A 26,117-nucleotide genomic window follows, 5' to 3' on the forward strand; every position below is an offset into this window, starting at 1 on the left:
TATTTTCTATGTAATTGTAATTCGTTGTTTACTGGTTTTTCTCAATTATTCATTCCTTAGTAGGCCCTATTTGGTGTTCTGCTTTTCAATGTCTTAACATACAAATAGTTGATGAATAATTGATGGGGTGTAAAAAATAAAGGTCGTGAAGAATACGGGTTAAAGGTCTAGAGGAAGTTGCGGAGTAAAGGTCATGAGGAGTTTGGGAGTAAAGGTCAAGAAGAATTCGTTGGGGTAAACAAAAAACTCTGTCCCAAAATTATCTTGATTTTCTGAGGTATTTTATTCTGTTCCTGAGTTCTTTAAAAATTATGCTCCAAGGGTATTATTCATCCAAGGGACTTGCTGTAATAACAATGTATGGCTTATCAAAATACTTTCAATCGGCTTGCAACCCTGACTTTTTTTTTATGAGATTGGTGAATTATGATTTCTGCATAATAAGCAAAACTTTTAATTACTAAAATTTGTCTTTCTACAATCTCTCAAACACTTGTGCAAAGCTGTAACATGCCATCGTGCCAAGGCTTATGTCTTTTTTTTTACGTTAGCACTGCTGATAATATGTCGTACAATTAAAAAAATTCACATTTTATTTAATTAAATTTGAAGAATTTTAGCGCCGAAATTATACAAAACTACCTTTTATGTTTGATATTCTTAGCCTTTAAAGGCAGTGGACACTATTGGTAATTACTCAAAATAATTATTACAATAAAACCTTTCTTGGTGACGAGTAATGGGGAGAGGTTGTTGATGGTATAAAACATTGTGAGAAACGGCTCCCTCTGAAGTGCCATAGTTTTCCATAAAGAAGTAATTTTCCACGAATTTGATTTCGAGACCTCGGATTTAGAACTTGAGGTCTCGAAATCAACCATCAAACGCATACAAGTTCATGTGACAAGGGTGTTTTTTCTTTCACTATTATCTCGCAAGTTCGATAACCGATTGAGCTCAAATTTTCACAGCTTTATTATTTTATGCATATGTTGAGATACACCAACTGTGAAGGCTAGTCTTTGACAATTACCAATAGTGTCCACTGCCTTTAAATTTGAAAAATTTAAGCACCGAAAATATACACAACCATGTTTGATATTCTTAGCCTTTAAGATGGGTCACCAGTTACGATGGCTGTTGACATATGGAATTACGGGAAGATATAATTGCATTAGATAACCTCGTAACGTACTGTAAAGTGGTTCCACAATGTACCGAATAAAATGCGTTCCTCGCCGTTTCTAACATTATCAAATTTGTCTTTCAAGAGATGGAAAGAAAAGATCATTTGAATTGTTTGTTTAAAGTGGTTCACTGTACGTGACGTCAGACGTTAATCAATACTCTCCCCGCGTGCAATACTATAAGCTCCTTTGCAGTAGTAGCCCTGACCCCGATTTCACGAAACTCATCGCAAGTAGCGACGCATCGTAGGGTTTGCGAACTCGTCGCCAGACCTATAAGACACGCTGCGGCTGCGACGAGTTCGCAACTTACGACGTGTAATCGGTCGCAACTTGCACTTGCAACGCGTCGCAGCGCGTCGTGAAATCGGGGGCTGGAACGATGCTAGCTGCCAATCTTCCCAAACGAATATCACCACAGCTTTTAGTGTCAGTGCGGATTATGCACGCTTGCATTGAAATGGTTTTAGTATAGGCCTATACTAAATATCACATTAAGAGCCTTTTTGGTTGATTTGTTTTGACTCAAACTGAATGGTACGGTATAGGGGGCGGTGACCATGATTGTGATTGATACCAAGGTTGCTCTTGACGTTGTAATCGTTCTGTAATCAAGTTTCAATCAAGTTCCATCTTACGGGTTACTTGGCTTCAAGCGCAGCCTTGTCGCAAGGCTTATTACGCAAGCTGCCCGCTTCGAATTCACCTGAGCCAATCATAGAGCTACTAAGCACCGTAAATTTGCTTAGCATGACATTTCTTTCTTGATAAAAACAGAACTACCAGGAAAATTTATATTTGTTGCATATTGCTTGTTATTGGTATTCAGGTGTTGTTTGCTTATCTTGAAAGCACGTACAAATTTGGGTGGTAATCCTGTTTTTATCGAGGCAAAAATATCATGCTAAGCGAATTCTTGTGCCTAGCAGTTCTAAGAAATTGGGCCCAGGTACCAGGTACCGACAAGGTTGTGCAATACCATGTGAAGTATATCGTGGGGTCGAAGAATATTTTTTCAACCTCGAACAATGAAGCCGAAAACGAAATCGCTGTCGAGAAACCCTGCTTCGACCTCACGGTATATCAAGTACTGCTAGCGAATTCAAAGTTGGGTGCTTGCGGTAAAAGGCTTGGGACAAGGCTACTCCAACCATGGAGGAAGAAATCCTTCAAGCTCCAATCATAGAGCAATGACAGCTCTAGTGACCAGTGCTCGAGCTGCGTGATTAATTACACTAGTCAGGCATATAACATCTGTCAAAAGCTAATGTGAAATTAGAAAAGAGTGTGTCTTGCCTGAGTTTGATTGAGAACATGGCAGCTCTGCTATTGTGACTTACATTATTTCGACCTCTTCCACATCGGTTGGTTAGGTCACTTTGGTTTTATGAAAGTGATTTTGTTTTATCAGCTAGGCGCATTCATATGCTTCCAAAAATATACAACCCAGCTCAACTCACACTGATCCTCCTATCGTAGGATTTAATAACAAACCTGTGTAAATGTGAGCATAATCCCAGTGTAAGCCAGGAAAAAATATGGTGAAAACACGTGTAAAATGTTCAGAACAAACACATTGTCCTTAAGTTTGGTCGTACAACCATATAGCTCTACGCGTACAACCAAATTCTGCTGTTTAATACACATTTATTTATATTTAAATATGACTTCATTTCAGAGGGAAATATTTCACAGAAGAAAGTTATGAATTACATTATCAGTACAGACTCAAATTAAAAAATTATGTTTTTATCCTAGTACATTTAATGCCATAATAAATAACAACATTGTAAGTTACTGGACACAAAATATAAAATGCATTTCCACAAACTGCTCGTGATGATAAAAGTGCGGTAACAGCTAGGACAATCGGGTTTAGGTGAAGCAATGGCTTTTAAGCCTACTCTATACAGACTGCCGTCGATTTCACAAAGAGTTAGGACTCGCCTTATCTCGAGATAGGACGAGTTACTCGTCCTAACTTAGGATTAATCTTAAGGTCTGCATGCTACAGTGCAGGGTTGGGACTCGTCCTAAGTCATAAGATTAATCCTAAGTTAGGAAGAGTTTGGTGAAATCGACGGCTGGACACATAGCACAAGAGACTTGAAGGCGGTTTAGTCAAAGTTACTTCACAAAAGATATAATGCATTTAAAATGTGATGACCTAGAACGATGATAAATACAAGTGCTACAATTCTGTGTTTATGGTTATTAAGCTCCCTTAATGTCTATTTGCGGTTAAGCACTTAAGCGGTGCCCCCATTTTGGCTCATTTCAAGGTTAATTCTTTGAAATATTTTTTTTCTGCAAATTTTCGATGAACAGACCTTTAGCAAATGATCTTAAATAATATGAAGAGAAGTTGTGCTACTGGTATAATCTTGATTGGTTATATGGGTTAAGTGAATTAGGCCAAGAAAAAAAAATACCAGTTGATCGTCCAGATTTTAAGCGACTTACGAATAGCAAGATGTCCTACCTATACTAGCCACGATGTAAAAACTACACGAGTCTTATATAACGTGTTAACAGCTAACTTGTGTTTTGGCTTAAATATTTGAAAGTGTGAAACCCTCGTTTATATAACATGAAACCCTCGTAACAAAGGTCTTGTTCAGACACGTGACATATCTTAAGTGTTATTTGCATGAAGAGCAGCGATTATGTAGCGGATATGGTACCTGTATGTATATATCATACGGTGTGTATATACCATTTTTGGAATTTCTGATAATTTTCTTTCAAAATTGTACGAGAACTTCAGATTAATTTTGTGTTTATGAGTTCAGTTGTAGAAGTGACTACAATACCATTGCGTTATACACTAGTTCTATAGGACCCTTCCTCTGTGCTGTATACAGAAACATGAAAGTGAAAGGCCTCCAGAGCTATGGTATGCACATTTACTGTTTATCTTTCGACGCGATTGAGGGTTTGCATTTCGAGTTGAACTTTCTATGCTATTTGTGGCTTATGGTGACTTTTTATAGCAAGCACTTTGTCAAAATGCCAAACTTGAATGTTGTTAATGTTGTATTTATTAAGCAACATTTAAGTTTGCCGATACTGTCCCGGGTGCCGTGCCACTACCAGCATAGGCGCTTGTGGAGGCAGTATTTCCTACCGTGTTTTTGCAACATGCAGCAATACCAAGAGCCTGTTTCAAAGCTAGACGATACTGCTTACTTTGAAACCCATAAATGAACGGGTTCACGCAGGAATTACAGAATGCTATCAGTACACTTGCGTGGTAATACCAAGCGGAGAAGTCCAGGTTCCAACCGCACATGTAGGCGAAGAACATAAACTGATTTGGTGCCCAACAAATCGCAAATGTCACCACTACGATCAGTAGCATCTTGATGACTTTCTTACGAGCACGAAGAAGATCCCTGGATAGCTGGTTCTCTCTACCATCGCTCAGTGATTGGCGCACAGCCATTGCACTCTTATGCAAATTACTCATAATCTGCCAATAGGAGAGACCCTGCAGAGTCAATGGGATGAAGTAGATAACGCTAAAGACTGCTACACCAACAAACTTCTGCCAAGCGTCACTTGGCCAACTGATGAAACATCGGCCATTGCCATCATTGTGAAATATATACAGAAAATAACTGTTCACTACCATCCCTCCTACCCATAAGCAAATGATCATGATGGTAGCCTTCTTGACAGCGAAGACGGCTTCATATCTTAAAGGATGCACAATACTGAAGTACCTTTCTAAGGTAACGCAAGTCAATGACAGCACAGAGGAGACGAAGCTTGCCCACAGAGGGAACTTGGAGAGAAGAAGACGGCACAGAAGCTCACCACCAAAGCCCTTGGGTACGGGAATCACAAAACCTGTATATAGGGAAGGGATTATAGTTACATACATTTCTCACCAATACAATCAGAATCAAGATTCCAAATTTCATCATCTTGAGACCTTGTCTTGGTTGTGAAGATGAGTATAGGCAGGAATGGTGTCAAAGTTGTATGACTTCCTATGGAGGACTTTACATTGCGGTGCGTAACTTGAGACACAATAATGGTTTGGTTGGATGTTCAGTTATTTAGAAAGCACCTTTGAAGGAATTGCTTTCTTTTTCTTGTCAATTGATACTTTGGGAGGATGTCAAGCCAACAAAGTTTATATTTTATTAATTTAAAAATCTGTGTTTCAACTATTTTGGGTTTATCTGATGTGAACAGTGTTGTCAGTAGATAAATTAATTTCAAATATCGTTTAACTTTTTGCAAACCACGTTTTCAATATAGAAGCCATTATACACTACCGGTACATTAAAAAAAGTTCACAGATTTACAAGCAACTTAGAGGGTTTTCAGAAAGTAATGGTGAAAGACTTCTCTTGAAATATTATTCCATGAAATGCTTTACTTTTTGAGAAAACATTAAAACAATATCAATTCTCTATAGCGAGAATTACGAATTTATTTTGAACACATGTCATGACACGAGGAAACGTGCGGAAACAAGGGTGGGTTTTCCCGCTATTTTCTCCCGTTATTTTCAGGTTTGTTATTTTATATAGAAGTTGTGATACACGAAGTGTGGGCCTTGGCGATACTGTTTACCGAAAGTGTCCAATGGCTTAAAGGACAGTCATATTAAGTCTAAGGACATAATGTCCTTACTGTGATATTTTTGATTAAAGTTTCACCATAACAGACCAAGGAATCCACTATATAATTTATAAATAGGAAGAGGATTTTTTCCCTTCTCTGTATACAGCTTTTTGACCTAATGTCGCTGACTTTCTTATTACTTTTATTCTGTTAGTCACTATATCCATAGATGGGATTGGATTTTGTGCCGCTGAGACCAACTTTTCTTTTAGAAGAGATTCAATGACGAGTAAAAAGCGAAGAAGCAAAATCATCTTCACAATGCCATACTTGACCGATTCAGCCCCAGGGAATTAACATTAAATCTATAATGACATGCACGTCTGGAAATAACATTGAAAGGTTCCCAAAACCACTTACTTTGATTAGAGTAATTAAATTGATAAAAGGTCGTGGGGACTTAACGTGCCCCTATCATGTTTGATGAATTCTACATGCTGATTGGTCGTTGTGCTAATTGGAAACGAGCGGTAGGAAATTAAGATAGTACTGATCTACGAATAAGTTGTGTTACATATAACGGACTATTCTATCAGATTAGTTTCAAATGACCTGTAATTAAAAAAAATCAACTGTCGGTCCATTTCATAAACATGTTTTCCCATTGCTTGCTTGATCACACATGTCACTGTATGTTGCAGAGTCCATGTGAACGATATATACATTTTTTCGAACTTTAAAAAGTTCAAATTTAACCATTTCATTTTTAATTCATACTGAATACATACTTGTGGTTTATATTGAATACATATTTATCAACAATTTAACAAATTTAATATCTGAACATCTTATTACAGGTGCATGGTAAGTGAAATATTAACAATTTTGCTTTATACAAGATAAACTATACATACACTGTATATATGGTATCAACCCACTACGTACAGATTCGATTTTTTAGGCGCGCGTTGTGCATTTATATTTTGCTGCGGGAAGGTACGTGTGAAAAGACAAACAAGTTTGTTTACAATCTCAGCTGAATGATTTTGCCTCAAACGACCCACAACACATCACTGGGATCTATTCACGGAGGTTAAATTTTTCATTTCAAGACATTTATTTCCATTCCAACAAACGATCAACATTACAATAACAACGATCAGTATTGAGCAGAATTGGAAATGGGGGCAAACCAGAAAAGCCAAAGCTTGTGATAGGAATGCCCAGACCATCCTAGACTATAACAATATACTAATATAAACATTAGTGAGAGTAGGTACGATGTGGCTTCAAATGGAACTTATAACACTCTCTAAATGCAAAAGAGTGAAAATCACTCTTTGAAGAGCCATATGAGGGACAACTCCTTTTCGAGTGGTCTTCCACTTTTTGAGATTGAAGTTCGCATTTTTTTCAGTGATTTTTCTCTCTATCCTTGAGTGAAACCCCTCTAAAAGAGTGAAATAACCACCACTCTTTTTAAAGAGCTATATGAGGGACAACTCTAAATGTAAAGAGCTGTGTTTTCACTCTTTTACATTTAGAGAGTGATGAAGTGGTAGCCCAGACCTTCTCATCGGCTCGATCTGTCTAATTATTGGGGTGTAGTTATATCATTGTTATATATTATTGAATCTGAAAAAGGGCAATTGTTTTTCTTTTACGAGTATAAAGAACAAATCATTCCCCGGTTGGTTAAAAAACAATTGTGTTTGTGACATTTATACGGAATATATTTTGTTTTGTAACATACTTACCGAGATGTAGCGGTATGAGGAAAACGGATACGATGAAATCACAGACGGCCAAACTCACGATGAACATGTTGGTCAGATTTTGTAGCGATGGTACCCTTGCTACAGTAAACATGACCAAGAAGTTACCGGTGATCCCAAGTACAGCTATGATACCATAGACGGCTCGTAACCAAACCTGGTCCTCGAAGGCTCCCTCTGCTGACCATCCTCCTCCTCCTTCCTTCTCAATCAGCTCATCTTCGCTATTCATCTCAGATCCAACTGATAATTCTACACGATGCACGTAGTGTCTTAACAGCCCCTCTTAATTGGATGCCTAAAACTCTTAAATATATTTATTCAATTGTTGGAAATACGTCTTACTGAACGTGTCTGTTGTGATGTTCGTATTTTACGTCGACATCATCAGATACGAAAGTTGTGAAAAGAGAAAAATACGACGGATTGGTGAGAACTTGGAACACTAGAAACCTCCACAGTTAATGCTGTGTACACTTGGTGTCCTCGCTCGGTCTAAAATATTGGCAATCCAACTGGGTACCCAACTATATAGAATGGCTCAGCCCAGACACGTGATGTGTGACGAGCTAATGACGTCACATTGTGTTTGCCCATGGTCTTTTTGTGTGTGTTTATTTACTTTTTGTATTACAAAACTACTTCATGTTTAAAACATCCTGAACATTCCAAAGGCATTCAGAACTAGACTGACTTTTATCCCTAGAACAACTTGAGTTTTCTCTGCGGGTTTGGGATGCATTTCAGTGGTGACCAAAATCATCTTCAAGGTCGTCATTTTATACGTGATGGTATAAAGTTAATTAAAAAACAACGAGCGATTAAAAACATTTATACAGTGTTCAGGCTGGTAACTTTTCGGCAGGTCGCCTCTTCTTTTTTTATAACCATAGAAAAGTGAACAAACATAGTACAGAGTATTTTAATTACAAAATTGCATAGCAGAATAACGATTTGAATATAAAGCATGTTATTATATCAATTTTATAGCGTTGGTTCATATACAAAAAAAAATGTTGGTCTCAGATAAACCAATGGTGGCTGTTGCCGCTTTGCTTCTACCTTCCCCTGCCCTTTCCCTCTATAATTATGATAATGATTGCCTGATATTATCTCAGCTGTACCATAAGGTAACCTTTACTTAAGAATGTACCCTCTGATGGCCTGCTCCATATATGTAATCTGGGTAACATTTGAGTTCAAATTTCTTGTGGATTTTGTGACAATATTTCATCCTTTTTCAGAAGTTAACTTCATGGACTGCTTTTCAGAAATTAGTTAAACAATGTCACGAAAAATCATTTTCGGCTTAGGCGACGAAAATCATTTTAGAATGTAGTACAACGTATACTTACCAGTACTGGTAGTTGAATATCATAACTTATATATTATATAACCCACAGCACCCATCAATTAATATTTTAAGGGAAGCTTTCTACCATCATTATCTTTAAACCATGTACAAGTTTAATGTAAATCTGGACATTGTGTTTTGTGTCATACAATTTTTGCCATCCCAGGTTGGAAAACTATGGAAAGCCAAAAATGCAAACAGTTTGCTATCTGTTTGAAACAACGTTACAAAACAAAATATTCAAACATTGTGTTCATTTTGTTGAAAACAAAACAACTTCATATGGGAGGTCTTTTATTTAATAGAAAGTAGAAAGTTTGCCGGAAATATTGAAGTTGGTTAAAACATCTGCTAATACGATTGACTGTTTTACTAACATTCGGCCGGCTATGCCAACCAAGGCGATTTGCCTATCAACAAAAGAAAGGTCTTTGGAGGGCCGCGGCCCTGTCATTAAACAGCGCCCCACCCCAGTTGTAAAATGCGTAATGAAACAAATCAGCAGTCAGATAACCCGGAGAAACTCGGGGATGCCTTCATAGTTAGGTTGCAAAATAAAAATTACTGAATTTTATATTGATTTTTTGAATTGAATTAGTTTTTACGTTGTACATTTTTTGCCTTGATCGAATATGGAAAAGCAAATTTACTTGGCAAACCTGGCTTCTGTGCTGAGCAAGAAAATTCCTTTCGAATATATTCCCTTGACTAGATTAATAATTTAATTGAAATATCCATTCTATTCTATCCATTCTATTTTTGAATTGAATTAGTTTTTCCGTTGTACATTTTTTGCCTTGATCGAATATGGAAAAGCAAACTTACTTGGCAAACCTGGCTTCTGTGCTGAGCAAGAAAATTCCTTTCGAATATATTCGCTTGACTAGATTAATAATTTAATTGAAATATCCATTCTATTCCAAAATATATGTCTATCAAGGTTTATGGTATACCGCGTCTCGCTTTGCGTTTTGTGAAACAGATGTATCACTTCACAGTAAGTGTGCATGTATGCCTACAATCCAACACAACTTTGTAAGCATATATTCAGACATTCAGAACAAAAGAAAATAAATAGTTATGGTAACTATATTGACAGCATGGCAACGCTGTTATGATGTACTGGTAAACAACTTCCTATTGACGACCGTGACCCATTTCTTTACACGCTTGAAATCCGTCACGGGGAACCCCCATCATGCCATGTCCAGGCAACACCAATATTTTGGATATAGGCCTATTTGTACTTAAGCGTTTTGCTTCAAATTGCTGACAAGTGTTTTAGTGTATGTCTATTCCATTCTAAGTATCAATTAAGTTTAACACACAAAATATAAGATAAAGTGTTACTCAATAGTTTCGGATAACATCATTGAATAGTCCTTGCTGCAGGATAGGTCTCTAGAGTAACTGTAACTATTCTGCTACACAAGGATTCCAGGGGATCGGATTGTCAAGATTTTGAGGTTTTACATCATTATCATTATGTTATATTACTATTTTCCCGGAAGAAGATTGTTGTCGGCTCCGATAAGAGTTGATGGTTTATGTTGACTCTATAGTAGTCATGGACACTGATCATATTGTTGGGACTTTATGGAGATCTAAAAAGTTGATAAAGCTTGACCACATGCCATGATTATCTCAATAACAGAATGTGCAATCGAAGTACAGGTTATAAAAAGTTGACAGTAACCACGACATGTCCATGTAATACTGTAGCAAGGGTCATGACACTTAGCCAATGTCGCCAGAAGTGATATAATGAAACCCAAAAAACCAAACCCCAATGAATTTTTGTCATAAAAAGCGTTAATAGCGACGGAAATACCTAAAACAATCATTTCTACTTGTTCTGTTTCCTCTGATGATTTTGTGGCGCCATGGCATCCCAGTGTCAGTGTGTCGTGCGATGCAAAAATCAAAGGTATTGCACCAAAGATTAAGGCCAAGAAGCACGATTCCTTCTGCATGATCAGTTGAAATTCCCTGCAGTTGAAAAATAAGTGGAACAGTGCTAGTATAAGATATGATCTGAGGCATTGCTTGGTGAGGTATTAATACATGGTTTGCGGTAACACCATGTGTGTATACTTGCCGGGTGTAATTGGAAAATTGTAATTGATAAAATGAACAAATCTTTTATAATGAGAACTGAACCGTACATATATATGGAATTGTTTAGTTAAAAAAAAAGAGTCTATTAGGCGTTCAAAGTACACTGCGCGTTTCCATGGTACTTGGATACCGTAGTACAATGGTAAAATCTATTTGAATACATGTCTTCTTGTCTGAGTTTGTTTGTGTTTTATTATGCACCTTTGAACAGGTTTGCCTTGAATTGGCGCAGTATAAATAAATTTGTTATTATTAATTTGTATTATGCTTTGTTTTAATCCAAGCTTTGTGACGGATTGCAATTTCCTGTAAAAACATAATACGCAGGGAAGTCATGCAAAAATTACTTTGAGATTGCATAAAGAAGTAGACGTAAGCCTACATGAGAGTAGGTGAGGCTACTGTAACACCAGTAGATAGCGTCAGAAACCTTGGAGTCATTTTTGGTTCGAATCTCTCCATGGACGATCACATCACCAATGTATCTCGTGCTGCCTGCCTGTCACTTCGGAACATCGGTCTGATTCGCAAGCACATTTAAACAAGTCGGTTGCTGAGCTCCTCATCCAGACTCGACATGTGTAATGCCCTTTTGTTCATCCTCAGTAAATCGCAGTTAAATAGACTTCAACGAAAACAGAACCAGGCAGCCAGACTAGTGTAGTCACACTGTCCAGGAAGTACTCGAGCATCACACCCATTCTGAAGCAGCTCAATGGGAGACTTTGGAACGCTAGGTGGCAGCAGACTTACCAGGCAAATTTCCATTGTTTACGTAGTTCTGAGCCTGCGCACATTATCGAGAACAATGGATTTTACCTGGTAAGTCTGCTGCCACCAAGCGCACCAAAAGTCCCCTATTGGCTCCCCATTGATCAAAGAATCATACACAAGATCAGCCTAATTGTTTTTAAGGCAATACATGGTAAATCACCATCCTACATCCGTGATCTCATCCAGCCATATGTACCAGCATGTGATCATCTACGTTCAGCTGCTGACAAGTTTCGTCTTGTGGAACATGCTGGAAATAATTCATGGGGATCCCGTTCTTTCCAGGTGGCTGACGGGAAGGTGTGGAATGGTCTACCACATTCCATTAGAGCCATCCAGACAGTAGCCACTTTCAAATCAACCCTGAAAACCCATCTTTTTTCAAAACATTTTAGTACAATTATTCACTAGAAATTGGATTTTTGTTTTCTTTCTTGATCTTTGCACTGCTAGGAGCAAGCGCCATGGGCACTTTTTTGTCGATACCGGCGCTATCATTATTATTCGTCACTAAGACGTCATTATTATTGTTATTACAAGTATCATAACGAATCTAGTTTGTTGTTATTGGACTAATGATAATATCAAACGTATATATAAACTCTTACCGTACACTTTGCTGAAGACTACAGTGAACTTTGTGTCCGTCGGGAATAATAGAAACGATGTTTATCTCTATCTGGGTCAGTGATCTGTATACAAAAGTTTATAATGGAATTGTATTATCACATCCCCTAATGATTTATGTGTGGTTTGAATGTAGATGTAACCATAATATATGTGTGGTGAGAGTTTCCTTTTAATCTAATAACAAGATTTATTTATACACCAATTACATTTTTGTCCCATAATTGTATAAGAGTCTGTGGGTGGGTTTTGTGTAAAGCCAAACGGGATTGGTATGTGTACAAAAAAACACAATTGTATAGAAGCTTTACTGATTATGAAATTATCAACTTTTTTGTTGAAACGGTTTCCTCTGAAATGAAGTCAATATTTTCGAAAATCTGTATCTGAAAACGCACCAGCTGTCTTCGGCGATTGTTACAACTAATAAGGACAATGTGTTTGCTGAATAGTGTGAATGATGTCACACCACTTTCTCCTCACTCAAACCACGAATGAAGCCAAGATTTTCACAGGATTGAAATTCCATACGGGTTGGTCTCATAAAACATGAACACTGTCTCAGACTAGTTTTTTCTAGTTATATCGTAATAATAAAGATTAAATTTAATTTATACTGGCTAAATGTAAATAAAAACTGTTAACAGATCTATGAAAAAACATCCAGCATTGGCAGTTGTCAGCCATTTTATCTGTACCAGATCATGCACATTAAGCTGGCGGGAATTCCCCTCAAACGTTGTGAAATGCCAGATGTTGTGCTTGCACATAGGGTGCGTTCACACTGGGTGCGTTCGTTCGTTGGCATCTATGAATCAGCCAAAACCGTCAGCCCAGGGTCAGGCCCGGGTCAGGCTAGAGCCAGCCTTCGGGTCAGGCCAGGGTCAGCCCCAGGTATCCCCGTGTCGTTCTAGAAGCACACCTGCTCGTAAAGTAGTGGAGGCAGGACCCGGACTTATGACGTCATAACAGATGGCGCCTTGCAGCGACGATAAATTATCAAATTATATATGCCTGCTTTAAGATTAACAGGTAGGCCTATTCGTCGTAGTCTTCAGTGAGTGTTAACTATTAAAAACAAAAATTAATCATTAAGGAATTTTTAAATACAAACACAAAAGGTTAACATTTACCTTTGATCTTTCCGCTCTCTCCCACAAATCACACGAGAAGGCCAATGGATCGCTCCCTTTTGTTCACTACTGTTTGACTTGGTGACCCAGGTAGCGTCGGGGAAGCTAATCGAATGATGCAATCTCTGTACGCACAAAAGGAAAAGGGGAATAGGAAAAGGGAAAGTCGATGTGAAATGCCACTGTGTGATTTTTAAACGAGCACAAATGTTTTAGATGAAACTGGAATGAGTTTAATTCGACGATAAATTCAAAATAATTTGTAAATTACATTAATTCACAAAGGCACCAAACTCCAAGGCAAATTAGTTCACTTAATACTGACTATGGCACCGTCCTATTGACAGTATGTTCAGGAAACGATGATGCAATTTTTTGATTGTTGTTTTTAATTTGTAGTGGCACTTTCGATGATTAAATCTCGTTCATGTTCATCTTGACTGTCAGTGCGACTGTCACACAATGAGTCTCTTCATTGTGCTTTCAAGTGGTAATTAAATTAATTAAATTACTGTACAAAATGAAGATTCTTACCAAGTTGGTTCACTGCATGAAGTGTATAGCCACCCTCAATGAACGTCCGAAGTAGACTACGAGGTGAATGGGAATGCCACTTTCGCAATGCCAACTTATTGACGAACGTCACAGGCGGGAAATTCTTTTGTGAGAAATACGCCGACTTTTTTTGTAAACTTAGCCCAGTCCGTTGAGCAATGTGCAAATGATTTGCAATGTGTGTGATATGAAAGTTCAGTAATAGGTCGCCACTGTCACACACGGAGCTGTCTGTCCCTCATGTATTATGTACATTTATATAAACACATACTGTACTGTGATAGAGATACATAACATCAAACATTTTCTTTCCATATTATGCCAAACGTTAGAATGATGTTGAATCATTGTAGCTGATCGTTATGTACACGGGAATGTTGTTAGAAATTAAGTCTAATAACCAGCTATTACAAACGTCATGACATCTACAAACAAAGTACAAACTCCCAAACAAACAAGAACATGCAAACAAACAAAAACAACACAAGGAATAGGGATTCACTTTCACTATCCGCCCGGTTAGTGAAAGGTTCACAAGCAATTGTTGTTATTATTGATACATATCTGAAAACAAAGTTTGATTTTATCTTAACGATTTTGCATCTTTACCATTTTTACCATTTAATTACCACATTGAAGATGGTGTTATTTCTCGTGTAGACAAGAAAAAAGTAACAAAATTTATAGACAATTTGCTAATGACAGTATACTATTACTAAACATCGACTTATTTGCATAAGTTGAATCATTTTAAATATAACGCGGCAATAAGAGCGATCAATGTCTTTAAGATTAACAAAAACTCATTCCAAAGAAAGTTAAGTGCCACTTGCATCAATCAAGTTGCTTACAAATCGCTGCATGTTCCGCTGAAATAACATGAAATGAACACTTCGGTGTCTGTTCAAGGAAGTGCATCAAAAAATGACTTTAAGTGCTTTCTGAGTACAATTTTTTGAAGACTGTGGTATTTTTCTACCGCAGATGATTCGACAACTCTATATTATTGGTTGCTGAAGAATTTGTAATTGATTAGTGGGCTGTATTTTTTCTTAGTTTTCTTGTATTAATTTTGGTTTTTACCCATACACCGATGTGTGTTAGCACTGCATACTCGGCACTTTCCCGAGTCCTGTGAAAAAATATCACAGGCATGTTACTCGGGTGGGATTCGAACCCACGACCACTAGTTTTCTTGTATTCATTTTTTCGCGTGAAGTACGCACACCAACTCACACACGCTCATGTTGTTACTAATGAAACCGACAGTGACTATTGAAACAATAAGTATTTTAAGTAGCCATAATTAATATTTTTATGTGACAATTATAACAACCGTTACTAATTCATGTATTAATATACTTGTTTCATTTTATATTTTTAACTGCTTGCTGTTTACTTTTAAAGCTTTAGGAAAATAATTGTACACATTGGTGCTTGCAATTAAATGTAGAGCGTGCACCCCCAATAGACGAGTGACCAAAAGGACCTGTATTAATTAACCCGACCTGACTGTGTTTGAGCCAACCAGCAGAATTAGCAAGAGGTGTGAAACGTAGATAGTGTGATTTTGTGTACAGACAAAAAAGGAGTCAAATTTATCTTATAAACGTCCACTTGAAGGGTTCTGAATGTTGATAGCCAGGTGCTGTGGTCCTCTTTATGATTTGTGCTCGTAGACAAGTTCATGTTGAATGTTATATGACGTAGGATTTTCTTTGGAAATTAAGGCAGTTGATGTGTCAATATAATTTGATCTGCGGCTCATCTTCTCCATGCTGCGATTGATCCACTGAGATGGTGTTGTACGAAGGACTACTTGTTACGAAACAGATATCCAGAAGCCGCTCCGATACCTGCTGAAACAGCATAACTAGTTATACCAATTCCAGCTGCACCCACGGATTGAAGCACTGCAACAAGCCCCCCTGCTGCAACACCACCACCATTAGCTATAGCTGCAGCAGACATCATGCCTGTTGCAGTCGTACCTGCGACTATGCCTGCTTTTGTAAAGCCAATTAAAGCAGGGACATATTTACATGTGAGGATTCCTGCAGATGTAACTGCTGCTCCTATAGCGACTGGAATGAAGAACACCATGGTGAACTGCAATGGGAAAACAACACAATGAATCAATGGTTGAAGCAGCTAGGATGAAAATGTGATGGAGCAGACTGCTCAAGTATAAACAGTTATAAACAGGGTTAGCTGTAATGCGTTAATTCAGCAGAAATTGGAAACGAGATGTGGAAACAGTGTGGATGGTAACTTATAATAGTATAAATGCACCCATAATAAATGGTATGTGACAAACTGTCTTCTCTATTAAATTAATGCTGCGCCCAAACATTAGAAACTCCCTCAACTGGCGTGCAATGCCGCTGCAAGTTTTGTTTTTAATGTAATCTGAATTTAAATTCAAGTCTCATTTTGATTTAAATGACTTCACAAACACTTTAAACTCCTATCCAGAAAAATAAATGATTCTGGCCGTGCTTGCGTTTTCGATGATCTGAATGTCGCTGATGTTTAGTCTATTTTGTTGACGTAATTGTGACTGGCACAATGATGTGCTTTACTGTGCTTTGTTTTATATTAACTACTGTACGAAATAAAAATTCTTACCAAGTTTGTGTATAGTTCAGGAAATTTGTATAACCACCCTCGATGAACATCCAAAGTAGACTGAATGGGAGTGCCACTTTCGTCACAATGGAAATTGGAGACCTTTGGACGGTCCTTTTAATAGTTCTCGCCAGGTAGTGCGCGTGCTCAGAGCATAAACCTGTTCGTAAATACCCATTGCGCAAGCGCTAACTGTTGAATGAGGTGCATGCTAGTCTTGCTAGGGATCAAACTTTAGCGCTAGCTAGACCAGCATGCACCTCATTCAGCAGTAATGGGTGCGTTCGTTTAGCTTACCTGGGTCGACCCCGGTGTTTGGAGGTTTTTCCCAGGACAAACGTGGGTGGTTATCTGCACACGTTCGTCCTGGGAAAAAACCCACCACACACCGGGGTCGACCCGGGAAGCTAAACGAACGCACCAAAAAAAAGAGGACCGTTTATATCTGCTGCCGCCAGCGTCTCAAAAGTCTCACATTTACGGACGAGCGTCACAGGCGGGAAATTATTCGATGAGAAATACGCGGACATTTTGTAAACCTATTATGATCAATAATCAAAGTCCGTTTGTGCAAATGCAACGTAAAATGAAAGTTCAGTTTATAGTCACTGCGCATTGTGACATAAAGATAGATGTCTTCCCCGAGTCCATGTAATCTACATACATGTACATGTACATGTAGTTTAAAGGCAGTGGACAATCTTGGTAATTACTCAAAATAATTATTAGCATAAAACCTTTCTTGGTGACGAGTAATGGGGAGAGGTTGATGGTATAAAACATTGTGAGAAACGGCTCCCTCTGAAGTGCCATAGTTTTCGAGATAGAAGTAATTTTCCACGAATTTGATTTTGAGACCTCGATTTAGAACTTGAGGTCTCGAAATCAAGCATCTGAACGCACACAACTTCGTGTGACAAGGGTGTTTTTTCTTTCATTATTATCTCGCAACTTCGATGACCGATTGAGCTCAAATTTTCACAGGTTTATCATTTTATGCATATGTTGAGATACACCAACTGTGAAGGCTAGTCTTTGACAATTACCAATAGTGTCCACTGTCTTTAATATAAACAGTGTACTGAACTTAATGCGTGTACACGAATCACTGCCAGGTGCTCATCCCAAGTTGTATGTTCATTACACATTTTATTTCCATACGGACGTTATATAAGAGCGATATTGAATCATTCTAACTAATCATTTACGGCAATATCACTATAAAGTAAATAAAGGCTAATAATCATTAATTCAAAAATGTCATGACTTATAAAGATACACAATCCGAAACAAGTTAGCTAACATACAAATGAACAGAAACAACAAGACATATAGGGATTCACTTTCACTATCCGCCATGTAGTGAAAAGTATAAAACGAGCAAACGGTCGTTTTTGTTGGAAACCCAGTTTAACCTTTTATTCAAGATTGTACTATGCATCTTTACAAGGCTCTAAATATATTTGAAAAACTTTCTACGAATAGGCCTACTTATAGCTACCAGCGTATAGAGGTTTTTTCCTTGAGACAATAGCTGACTGATCTTAGTTGAAGTATAGAGTCAGCAAGCAGCTTACAGTTTACAAAGCATCATAAGAATATCTAAACTGGTATAATATTGAAGAATTTTTTTTTTTCAAATCAAATCAATCAACATTTATTACCATACAAACACAATATACAATTGCAAACAATAGGATTTAACAAGACTGAAAACTGTATGGAGGCATGGCACATTAAAGCAAAGCTTGTAAGCTGGGATGCCTTTATAAAACAAAGGAAGGTAATAAGATCATTTAAATTATAAAACAATGCGTATATAGAACATTTAACTTTAAGTTTTTGCAGTAAAACAACTAAACCATAATATTGTTAAAATATACATGGATAATAACACCAGAACGACTCAAACAAATACACCACTAGACTGTTCCAAGTATTGCATCCATCTATTGTAGATTATTACAAAGTGCACAGTGCATAAACTGGTTGTATTCAAGACAGGGTTTATGCACAAATTGAATTTGGTACATACAGAAATGACCTATGACTTTGGTGTCGTTTGTGAGAAAATTTATAAACCGAAACACTGTCTGGGTGCTTCTCAAGTAGTGACGGATTTTTGGTTTTCTGACGCAATTTCAAAGTGTGAGCAACATATACCACAACATTACTAGAAACACGTCATTAAATGTCATGAAATAACAAACAAAAAACAAAAGCTCTATAATAAACAAACCAAATAAAAACAGGAAATTGTAACCTTTTTGTCACTATCCATCAGATATTATCTTGCATGGTCCATAAAACAAAATTGTGTTATTATTATCAGGACGTAATGCGCTATAAAGTAACAACTGTATAAAACACCAAAATACAACTATACTCTTATTATTTTGCAACCTGGAAGCATTAGCGCTGCTATCACCGTGAGCCATCGCTGTATCTTAATAGTTTGTCTAGTGTTATTCTAGGATTGTTAAGCAATTCACTTGTCTCTGTGAGTAAATTTAAATGTAACTGTTCTGTCTATGTGTTCTGTCTTTAAAGACATTGGACACTATGGTAATTGTCAAAGACCAGTCTTCTCACTTGGTGTATCTTAACATATGCATAAAATAACTAACCTGTGAAAACTTGAGCTCAATTGGTCGTCGAAGTTGCGAGATAATAACGAAAGAAAAAACACCCGTGTCACACGAAATTGTGTGCTTCTAGATGGTTGATTTCGAGACCTCAAATTCTAAATCTGAGGTCTTTCACAATGTTTTATACTATCAACCTCTCCCCATTACTCATCACCAAGTAAGGTTTTATGCTAATAAATATTTTGAATAATTACCAATAGTGTCCACTGCCTTTAATTTTGCATTATGTATAGCAATATCATTTTAGTAAAACCATGTGGTAATATTTTCAAGGAATTTTTGTTATGGCTCTGATGTAAATTCTCAACATTTCAACTATGCTATATTCGTCATCAGGACACTAGTGAGCAGTGACGTCATGACTTTGTGAAGCCTTAAAGTTGGAATTAAAGTTGTTTAATCTGCAACAAATCAAAATCAAAGCGGGTTCAATCTACATCACCAAGCACGTCTGTTATCTTGTGCCCATAACTCGCAAATGGCATGTGCAACCGAAGCACCAGTGCACATAATTTGGCAGCTACCACGACAAGTCCATGAAATGGTGTGGCATAATGCAGGAGAGGAATGATAAGTCACAAAGAATGATATAAGTAAACTCGGTAAACCAACGATTATTGACCTACGGTCATAGTATAAGTTAACAAGAAAGGACAGGAACATAACAAGTAGTGCAAATTTCTCAATGCGCTCCTCTTCTTTGCTTGCACCACCACCGCATCCCACTTTCCGCGCCTCTGGTGGTACAAAAGGCATAGGTACCAAGGCACCGATGATTAAGATGATGATGCTACAGTCCCACATGGCCTTCAGTTCAATTTGCCTGCAGTTCGAAAAAAGGTCGTGTGGTATACCTTGAACTTACGTATTCATTTATTTATTTATTTATTTCCTCAAAACCTCCCAAAATGGAAGGGGTAAAAAGATTTATAAAAATTACATCAAATATACAGTGCAAGGGACATAAACGCGTAAATAAAAGAAAGAGTTTAACCCTGAGTCTGTAGGACGACCCGCAGACCATCTTGACAAAGAATGAAGCAAAAGGATTGTCAGAACTTTGCCTTGAAATTGCGTGGCTTTCCTTTTCCTTTGCGAACTAACACGGTCGGCCATTTATGGGAGACAAAAAGTTGACTCCCATAAATGGCCGACCGTGTTTAGTCGACGCGGTAAAAGGAAAACCGTGCAGCTGCGGCTGTGGCTGAGAAGTCCGATTCTTGCATGGCAGTCTCTGCATGCTACAGTTGTTGCAGACATACGGGGAGGGGCTGACACAGGGGTGGGGGCTGCTACTCGCAATATTAACATAAAACAAAATATTAACATATTTGTGTTCAGACGTTCATTATAGGCTTAAACATAAAGAGTATAAACAAATAGTACGTCTATTTATAGCAAGAAGTACATCGAATTAAAGTAACAATTAGGGCCTACATGGAGTTAAAGTCACATGACTAGTACATCGAGTTCGAGATTGAACGGTTCACTGTTAACAAACTTGATTCGTTTGCAAAATCTAAATTGTCTAGATACAAACTTTCAGAAGTACATTTAAAGCTCATGGTGGCTCCAGTTTACCACACACAAAAGCAATAGTAGTAGGGCCTATATCAGATTACCAAAATTATTGAACATCACATTTATTTTATTTTGTCTCGCGATACTTTATCTCAATGACAGAAAACACATACAAATCGGTAGTATGAAAACGCGCTACAAGCTAATTTAAAATCACACACAATGCAATGGAATTTCATGTTCCTGTTTTTACAACTTAAAAACCATGTCTCTACTAAATGCGACAGAATATTTGGACCGAGTGATCGTCTGCAATAATTAACCGAGTTTCATCCTCTGTTAGACTGATACCTTGTGGAAGTATTAAGCCTTGAATCACACACTCAATGAATATGCCTTTATCATCGTAATGATGTACATGACCCGAACGTTTTACCTTATTGTGCATGGCAAGGTAAATACCTGATTTACTCCAACATACACCAGTACAACAACGCACCTTAGCGTTGTTGACATAAGGTGTGATGGTGAACTGTCTGACACCATCAGAATCAAGCACTTCAGCAGTGCCACTATATTCGCCGGATACCAACATTTGTGAGTACTTGTTAACAGCTAGAAAGTCCGGTGGTGTTTGTACGGGAACTACACGTATTATGCTACCATCGATGAGAGACAGCTCGCTTAGAACTTTACTCTTTGCATCACCCACAACGATATCGCCATCTTCCTTTACAGCTACACATCGAAGATCTACTTGAGTCTTCTTAACTTCAGACGCATGGACCGTTACAAAATTTCGAGGGGGGGTTGATGTCTCATTCCTGTTGTATACTCTAACAAACTTGGTTTCGTCTACAGCGATTACAAAGCTGCCTACAGCTGATACATCTCGAGGGTCTGAAGAAAAAAGAACGATTCATTTTCAGTACTCTCATCTAATTGTTTTCGACCTATATTGGTTTTCATTGGATTAAGTTTTTAGAAAGAGTCTTTCAAGCTCTGAAAAAATTGATTATTTGACAAAGTTTGTTTTGTACTCTTGTTTAGAGACGAATGGAATGCTTATTTCACATTTTGTCTTTATTCCTTTCAACCGGGACTGTGCATAAGAAGTTCTTTTGAGGACAAAGACACTTTTGCCAACTTACTTAAAAGTATCTCAGCAGAGCCGGTTGTCATTGTAAAAGCATCTTCAACTTAATAGCTCGTATACATACGAATTCAAATTATTTACATTATTAAATTGATAACTTACGATTTGGTTTGCAATTCTTCCACACAGTATTCGACGATGACTTCGTGACAATGACTTGACCCCTTGGGTCTGCTACGACAAAGCCGTTCAGTAGTACTGCAACACCTCTACCACCGCATTCAACTCCTGACGGTATTTTCTTCCACTTGTTGCACGGGCTTTGTGATTGCTGAGGTTGGGGTTCCAATTCCTCAATGTTCTCCAGGCTTAGAGGGGTTTGCTTCAATTTCCCCAAACAAACACCAACAGTATTGGTTGGTTGGAAGCTCACCAGATTAGTTTCAAACTGATCAGTTTTACATTCATTTAGAATACGGAAATCCCTCATCAGTGGACTGTAGCTTATAATGAAGTCACAGTTATTGTGTACTTGGAGTGCACGTTTTGTGCACGTCATCAAATTCTGTAAACTTCGCTTCTCACCTTTCATGAAGTCTTCATATTGAGATAGTCTCAACTTTCTCTCATTTTCAGTTTCATCCAGTTCACTAAGTATCAGTTGTTTGTCTGAGTTTACTCTAGCTATTTCTTCAATCGCTTTATCTTCTACGTCCTTTCTGATAGTCGCAAATGCTACCTGCAATGTTTGCCAGATTCTTGGAACGGTATCTAAAGCCTGACTGATTTTTACAAGAAGTTTCTCAATTTTTGGAATATGGTCGGCAACTATCTGTCTTTTCTCGTCTGTGACTGTTTCGCTGATCTCTTCAACCGCGTGGCCATTATGGCATTCTGTCACACAGGTTAAACAAATGAATTCATTGCAAGTCTCACAATACACCCAACATTTTCTTCCTGTATGAGTTTTGCAAGTTGGTGTTTCTTGTTTCTTGGCTTGTTGGTCTTCCTTCTTTATTGTTTCAATCATACTAGTTAATTTGAAGTCCGTTGTGAGGCTTGTTATGTCCCCTCGTACTGGAACAGTGATATTTCGACATATTGGACATTTTCCTTTTATATGGAATGATTGTTGATAAGTCAAGAGACAATTTACACAAAACGTATGAAAGCAACTCAACGTCTTTGGTTCCTTGAATAGTTCATGGCAGATTGAGCACATTAAATGTTCCTCACCAAACCTTTCTAAGGTTGAGTTATGAGATAGTCCCTTTGCCATCGTAGATCATATGGGGATCAGCAACCGAACCTGAAATATTGGTTACAAAATAAACTACATTCATTTGTTTTAATATAAGGAACATTTTAGGTCACTCTTTTGTAAAGAAAAAAGTGTCAAATATTTATTCCTAAAAAGTATGTGAAACTAAAAGGCACCAGCCCACACTAACACATGAGGATCGCTTGTGTAATGTCATTTGGTTTATCTTCCATGTATTAAAAATGGTATAAATACACCGCATAAGTAGACCATTATTTATAAACATTGATCCCATTTTGTTTAGACATCCTTGAGTAGAACGCAATTGATAACTGGATTAGCACATTATTTTGCCTAAAAAAGCACAATATCGGATTTGTTTAATCATCTCACATACCTTATACACTGACTGTAGAATGTGTACGTCATCTTGGTTGTCAGAGTCGCCTCATGTTAAAACGAAACGAAAGTCAACAGCTAAGGTTTTCAATTTAGAGATTTTCAGCTCGGAGACAAAATTACAGCACTCGATATTGCGAAAAATTAAATTATGGCTGGGGGAATTTCCACTGCATTTCCTTCCTCTTTGGTTGCACCGCTTGACCTGCATGAACTTAATATGGAACGCGAAAGCGCTAATTATAGGCAACAAACATTCACGACACCCGTCCTTTTTTATGGTGGCCCCGAAGGGACATCGCATAACGCAAACGTGTGCGCACACGTATGCAATGTCGTGAAACAAATCGCGAATATATGCGCACACGTATGCAATATCGTGAAACAATTCGCGAATATGTGCGCACAAGTATGAAATGTCGTGAAACAATTCGCGAATATGTGCGCACACGTATGCAATGTCGTGAAACAAATCGCGAATATGTGCGCACACGTATGCAATCTCGTGGACCAAATCGTGAATATGTGCGCACACGTATGCAATTTCGTGAACCAAATCGTGAATATGTGCGCACACGAGTGCGATTTGTTTTGCAATGTCGTGAATTTTATTGCATACCATGTTGCATACCATTAGGATGATGTCACAGTTGTGGATAATTTGTTACCGATCTAGGGAGTACTGTGGCGCTACAGCAGGCTCCCTCTGTAAAGCATGTGTATACCCAGGAACTTGGCACCAGGTCAAGGACGACCACACGCCTCGCTTGCCTCACAACAAAGACTACTGCTGCAATGACTACCGCTTATCTCACTGTTGGAAAGAAACCCCCCAGATCATTAGACATTTTATTCAAAGGTATGCAACATGGTATGCAATAAAATTCACGACATCGCACATAATATTCGCAGACGTGTGCGCACATATTCGCGAATTGTTTCACGACATTGCATACGTGTGCGCACATATTTGCGAATTGTTTCACGACATTGCATACGTGTGCGCACATATTCGCGAATTGTTTCACGACATTGCATTCGTGTGCGCACATATTTGCGAATTGTTTCACGACATTGCATACGTATGCGCACACGTTTGCGATATGCGATGTCCCTTCAGGGCCACCATACTTTTTACATGTATGACCAGAAGAGTATTGAACACGGGATAGCCAGGCATATTACACATACATGACAAAGTCTGACGCAAGTTTGTATACCAAAGTCGGCCATTTCCCCCACCTTTTTTAAATTTCAAAGTAGCTGTTGATTGCTCCAGTTTTTATTTGTATGCATATTTTATATAGCCTATGTAGTTGCCATGGCCTTCTGAGGTCAGAAGTGTTTGTTTGTTTTGATTTTTTTTTTATAAATTTGCGAGTCTTCAAATTAATCGTAATTTCGTTGTTTATGTTTTACATGCAAGGCACTATATCAGCTATTTCGTGAAATATATTATTAATTATCACAAAGTCTAAAAAGGTACCTGGGAATCCAATAGATAAAGGGTACGAGGCTTACATTGTTAATTCTCACGCAATGTAGTTGACTGAGTTTAGAAAACAAATGACACGTAGCCGGTTTTAATAACAACATTTTAACTTCCCGTTCACTGCGTGTGTGGATCTTCATGATTCTAATCTATGGAACGCCAAAATGCCAAGTGCAAAAAAAGCATTACTAACTGTGGTGCTCATCAGTAGGCCTATGTCGGGTTTTCAAAACATGAAGAGCACACAAACGGTCTTTATGAGCTTGAATCTATAAAAGGATTCAGGCATAGTATGCGCTGTTTTTCTTGAAAAAACATTTTTCGTTAGTTTTTGTTGTGTCAATAGTTTTTGATGTGAAATTACATTTTTTTAAGCATACAGTGCGTTTTTAATGTTGGTTATTTTGGTGTGATGTATATACGCCGTCACTGGAAGCAATGTAAATGAAGCGAATGGAGTCTTTTTCGCAAATTCCTATTGCGCAAACGCTAACCTGAATGACTGATGTGCATGCTGATCTACAAAGCGATCTAATTGATCAAAATTGGACGCATGTACCTTTAATTCCATGTCATAACGCGTGCGTAGCGAGTAGACCTATTTGCGAAAGGTCTGTTAATAGGCCTACTTAGCCTCGCTGCATGGGCAGTGCGCCGTATCGATACCTCTCGTCACTAAACGAGCCAGGCATTCTGGGAAAAAATGGCGCTGTGAGATCGATCACCCCTGGGAACGAGGTTGAGGCCTACTGGTCTGGATTATGACAAAATACCAGCCAATACCAACCCGCCCTCAACGCTGGAACTGTTCGACGGCCAGCTCATTATAGTCTGTTCTTTGTGGACTCCAATAATAATAATACCGAAGTCATTATGGCTTACGTATCTAACCAACAAGGTAAGGCCTACTCAAGGCGCTTACACATTTTTTAGATGGAGTTAAGCATTCTGAGACAAAATTATGTAGCACC

The 26,117-nt window shown here is 38.0% G+C and overlaps 2 protein-coding genes across 2 annotated transcripts; both read right to left on the reverse strand.

Annotated features, from left to right (window-relative positions):
• Positions 1-245: 245 nt before the first annotated feature.
• Positions 246-15,914, reverse strand: LOC139946921 (somatostatin receptor type 4-like). The gene is made up of 5 exons (XM_071944705.1): positions 14,081-15,914; positions 13,547-13,671; positions 12,395-12,478; positions 7,523-10,883; positions 246-5,039 (listed from the first exon to the last, which is right to left on the reverse strand). Exons 4-5 carry the CDS (start codon positions 7,770-7,772, stop codon positions 4,231-4,233), a joined length of 1,059 nt encoding a protein of 352 aa, XP_071800806.1. The 5' UTR covers positions 7,773-10,883; positions 12,395-12,478; positions 13,547-13,671; positions 14,081-15,914; the 3' UTR covers positions 246-4,230.
• A 4,635-nt stretch (positions 15,915-20,549) lies between these two features.
• Positions 20,550-23,824, reverse strand: LOC139946920 (uncharacterized). Its single transcript, XM_071944704.1, has 3 exons — positions 23,653-23,824; positions 22,157-23,303; positions 20,550-21,798 (listed from the first exon to the last, which is right to left on the reverse strand). The coding sequence occupies exons 2-3, from the start codon at positions 23,271-23,273 to the stop codon at positions 21,173-21,175; spliced, it is 1,743 nt and encodes a 580-aa protein (XP_071800805.1). The 5' UTR covers positions 23,274-23,303; positions 23,653-23,824; the 3' UTR covers positions 20,550-21,172.
• Between the last annotated feature and the right edge of the window lie 2,293 nt (positions 23,825-26,117).

The sequence above is a fragment of the Asterias amurensis genome, chromosome 14 (genome assembly GCF_032118995.1).
Source record: "Asterias amurensis chromosome 14, ASM3211899v1".
Taxonomy (NCBI): domain Eukaryota; kingdom Metazoa; phylum Echinodermata; class Asteroidea; order Forcipulatida; family Asteriidae; genus Asterias; species Asterias amurensis.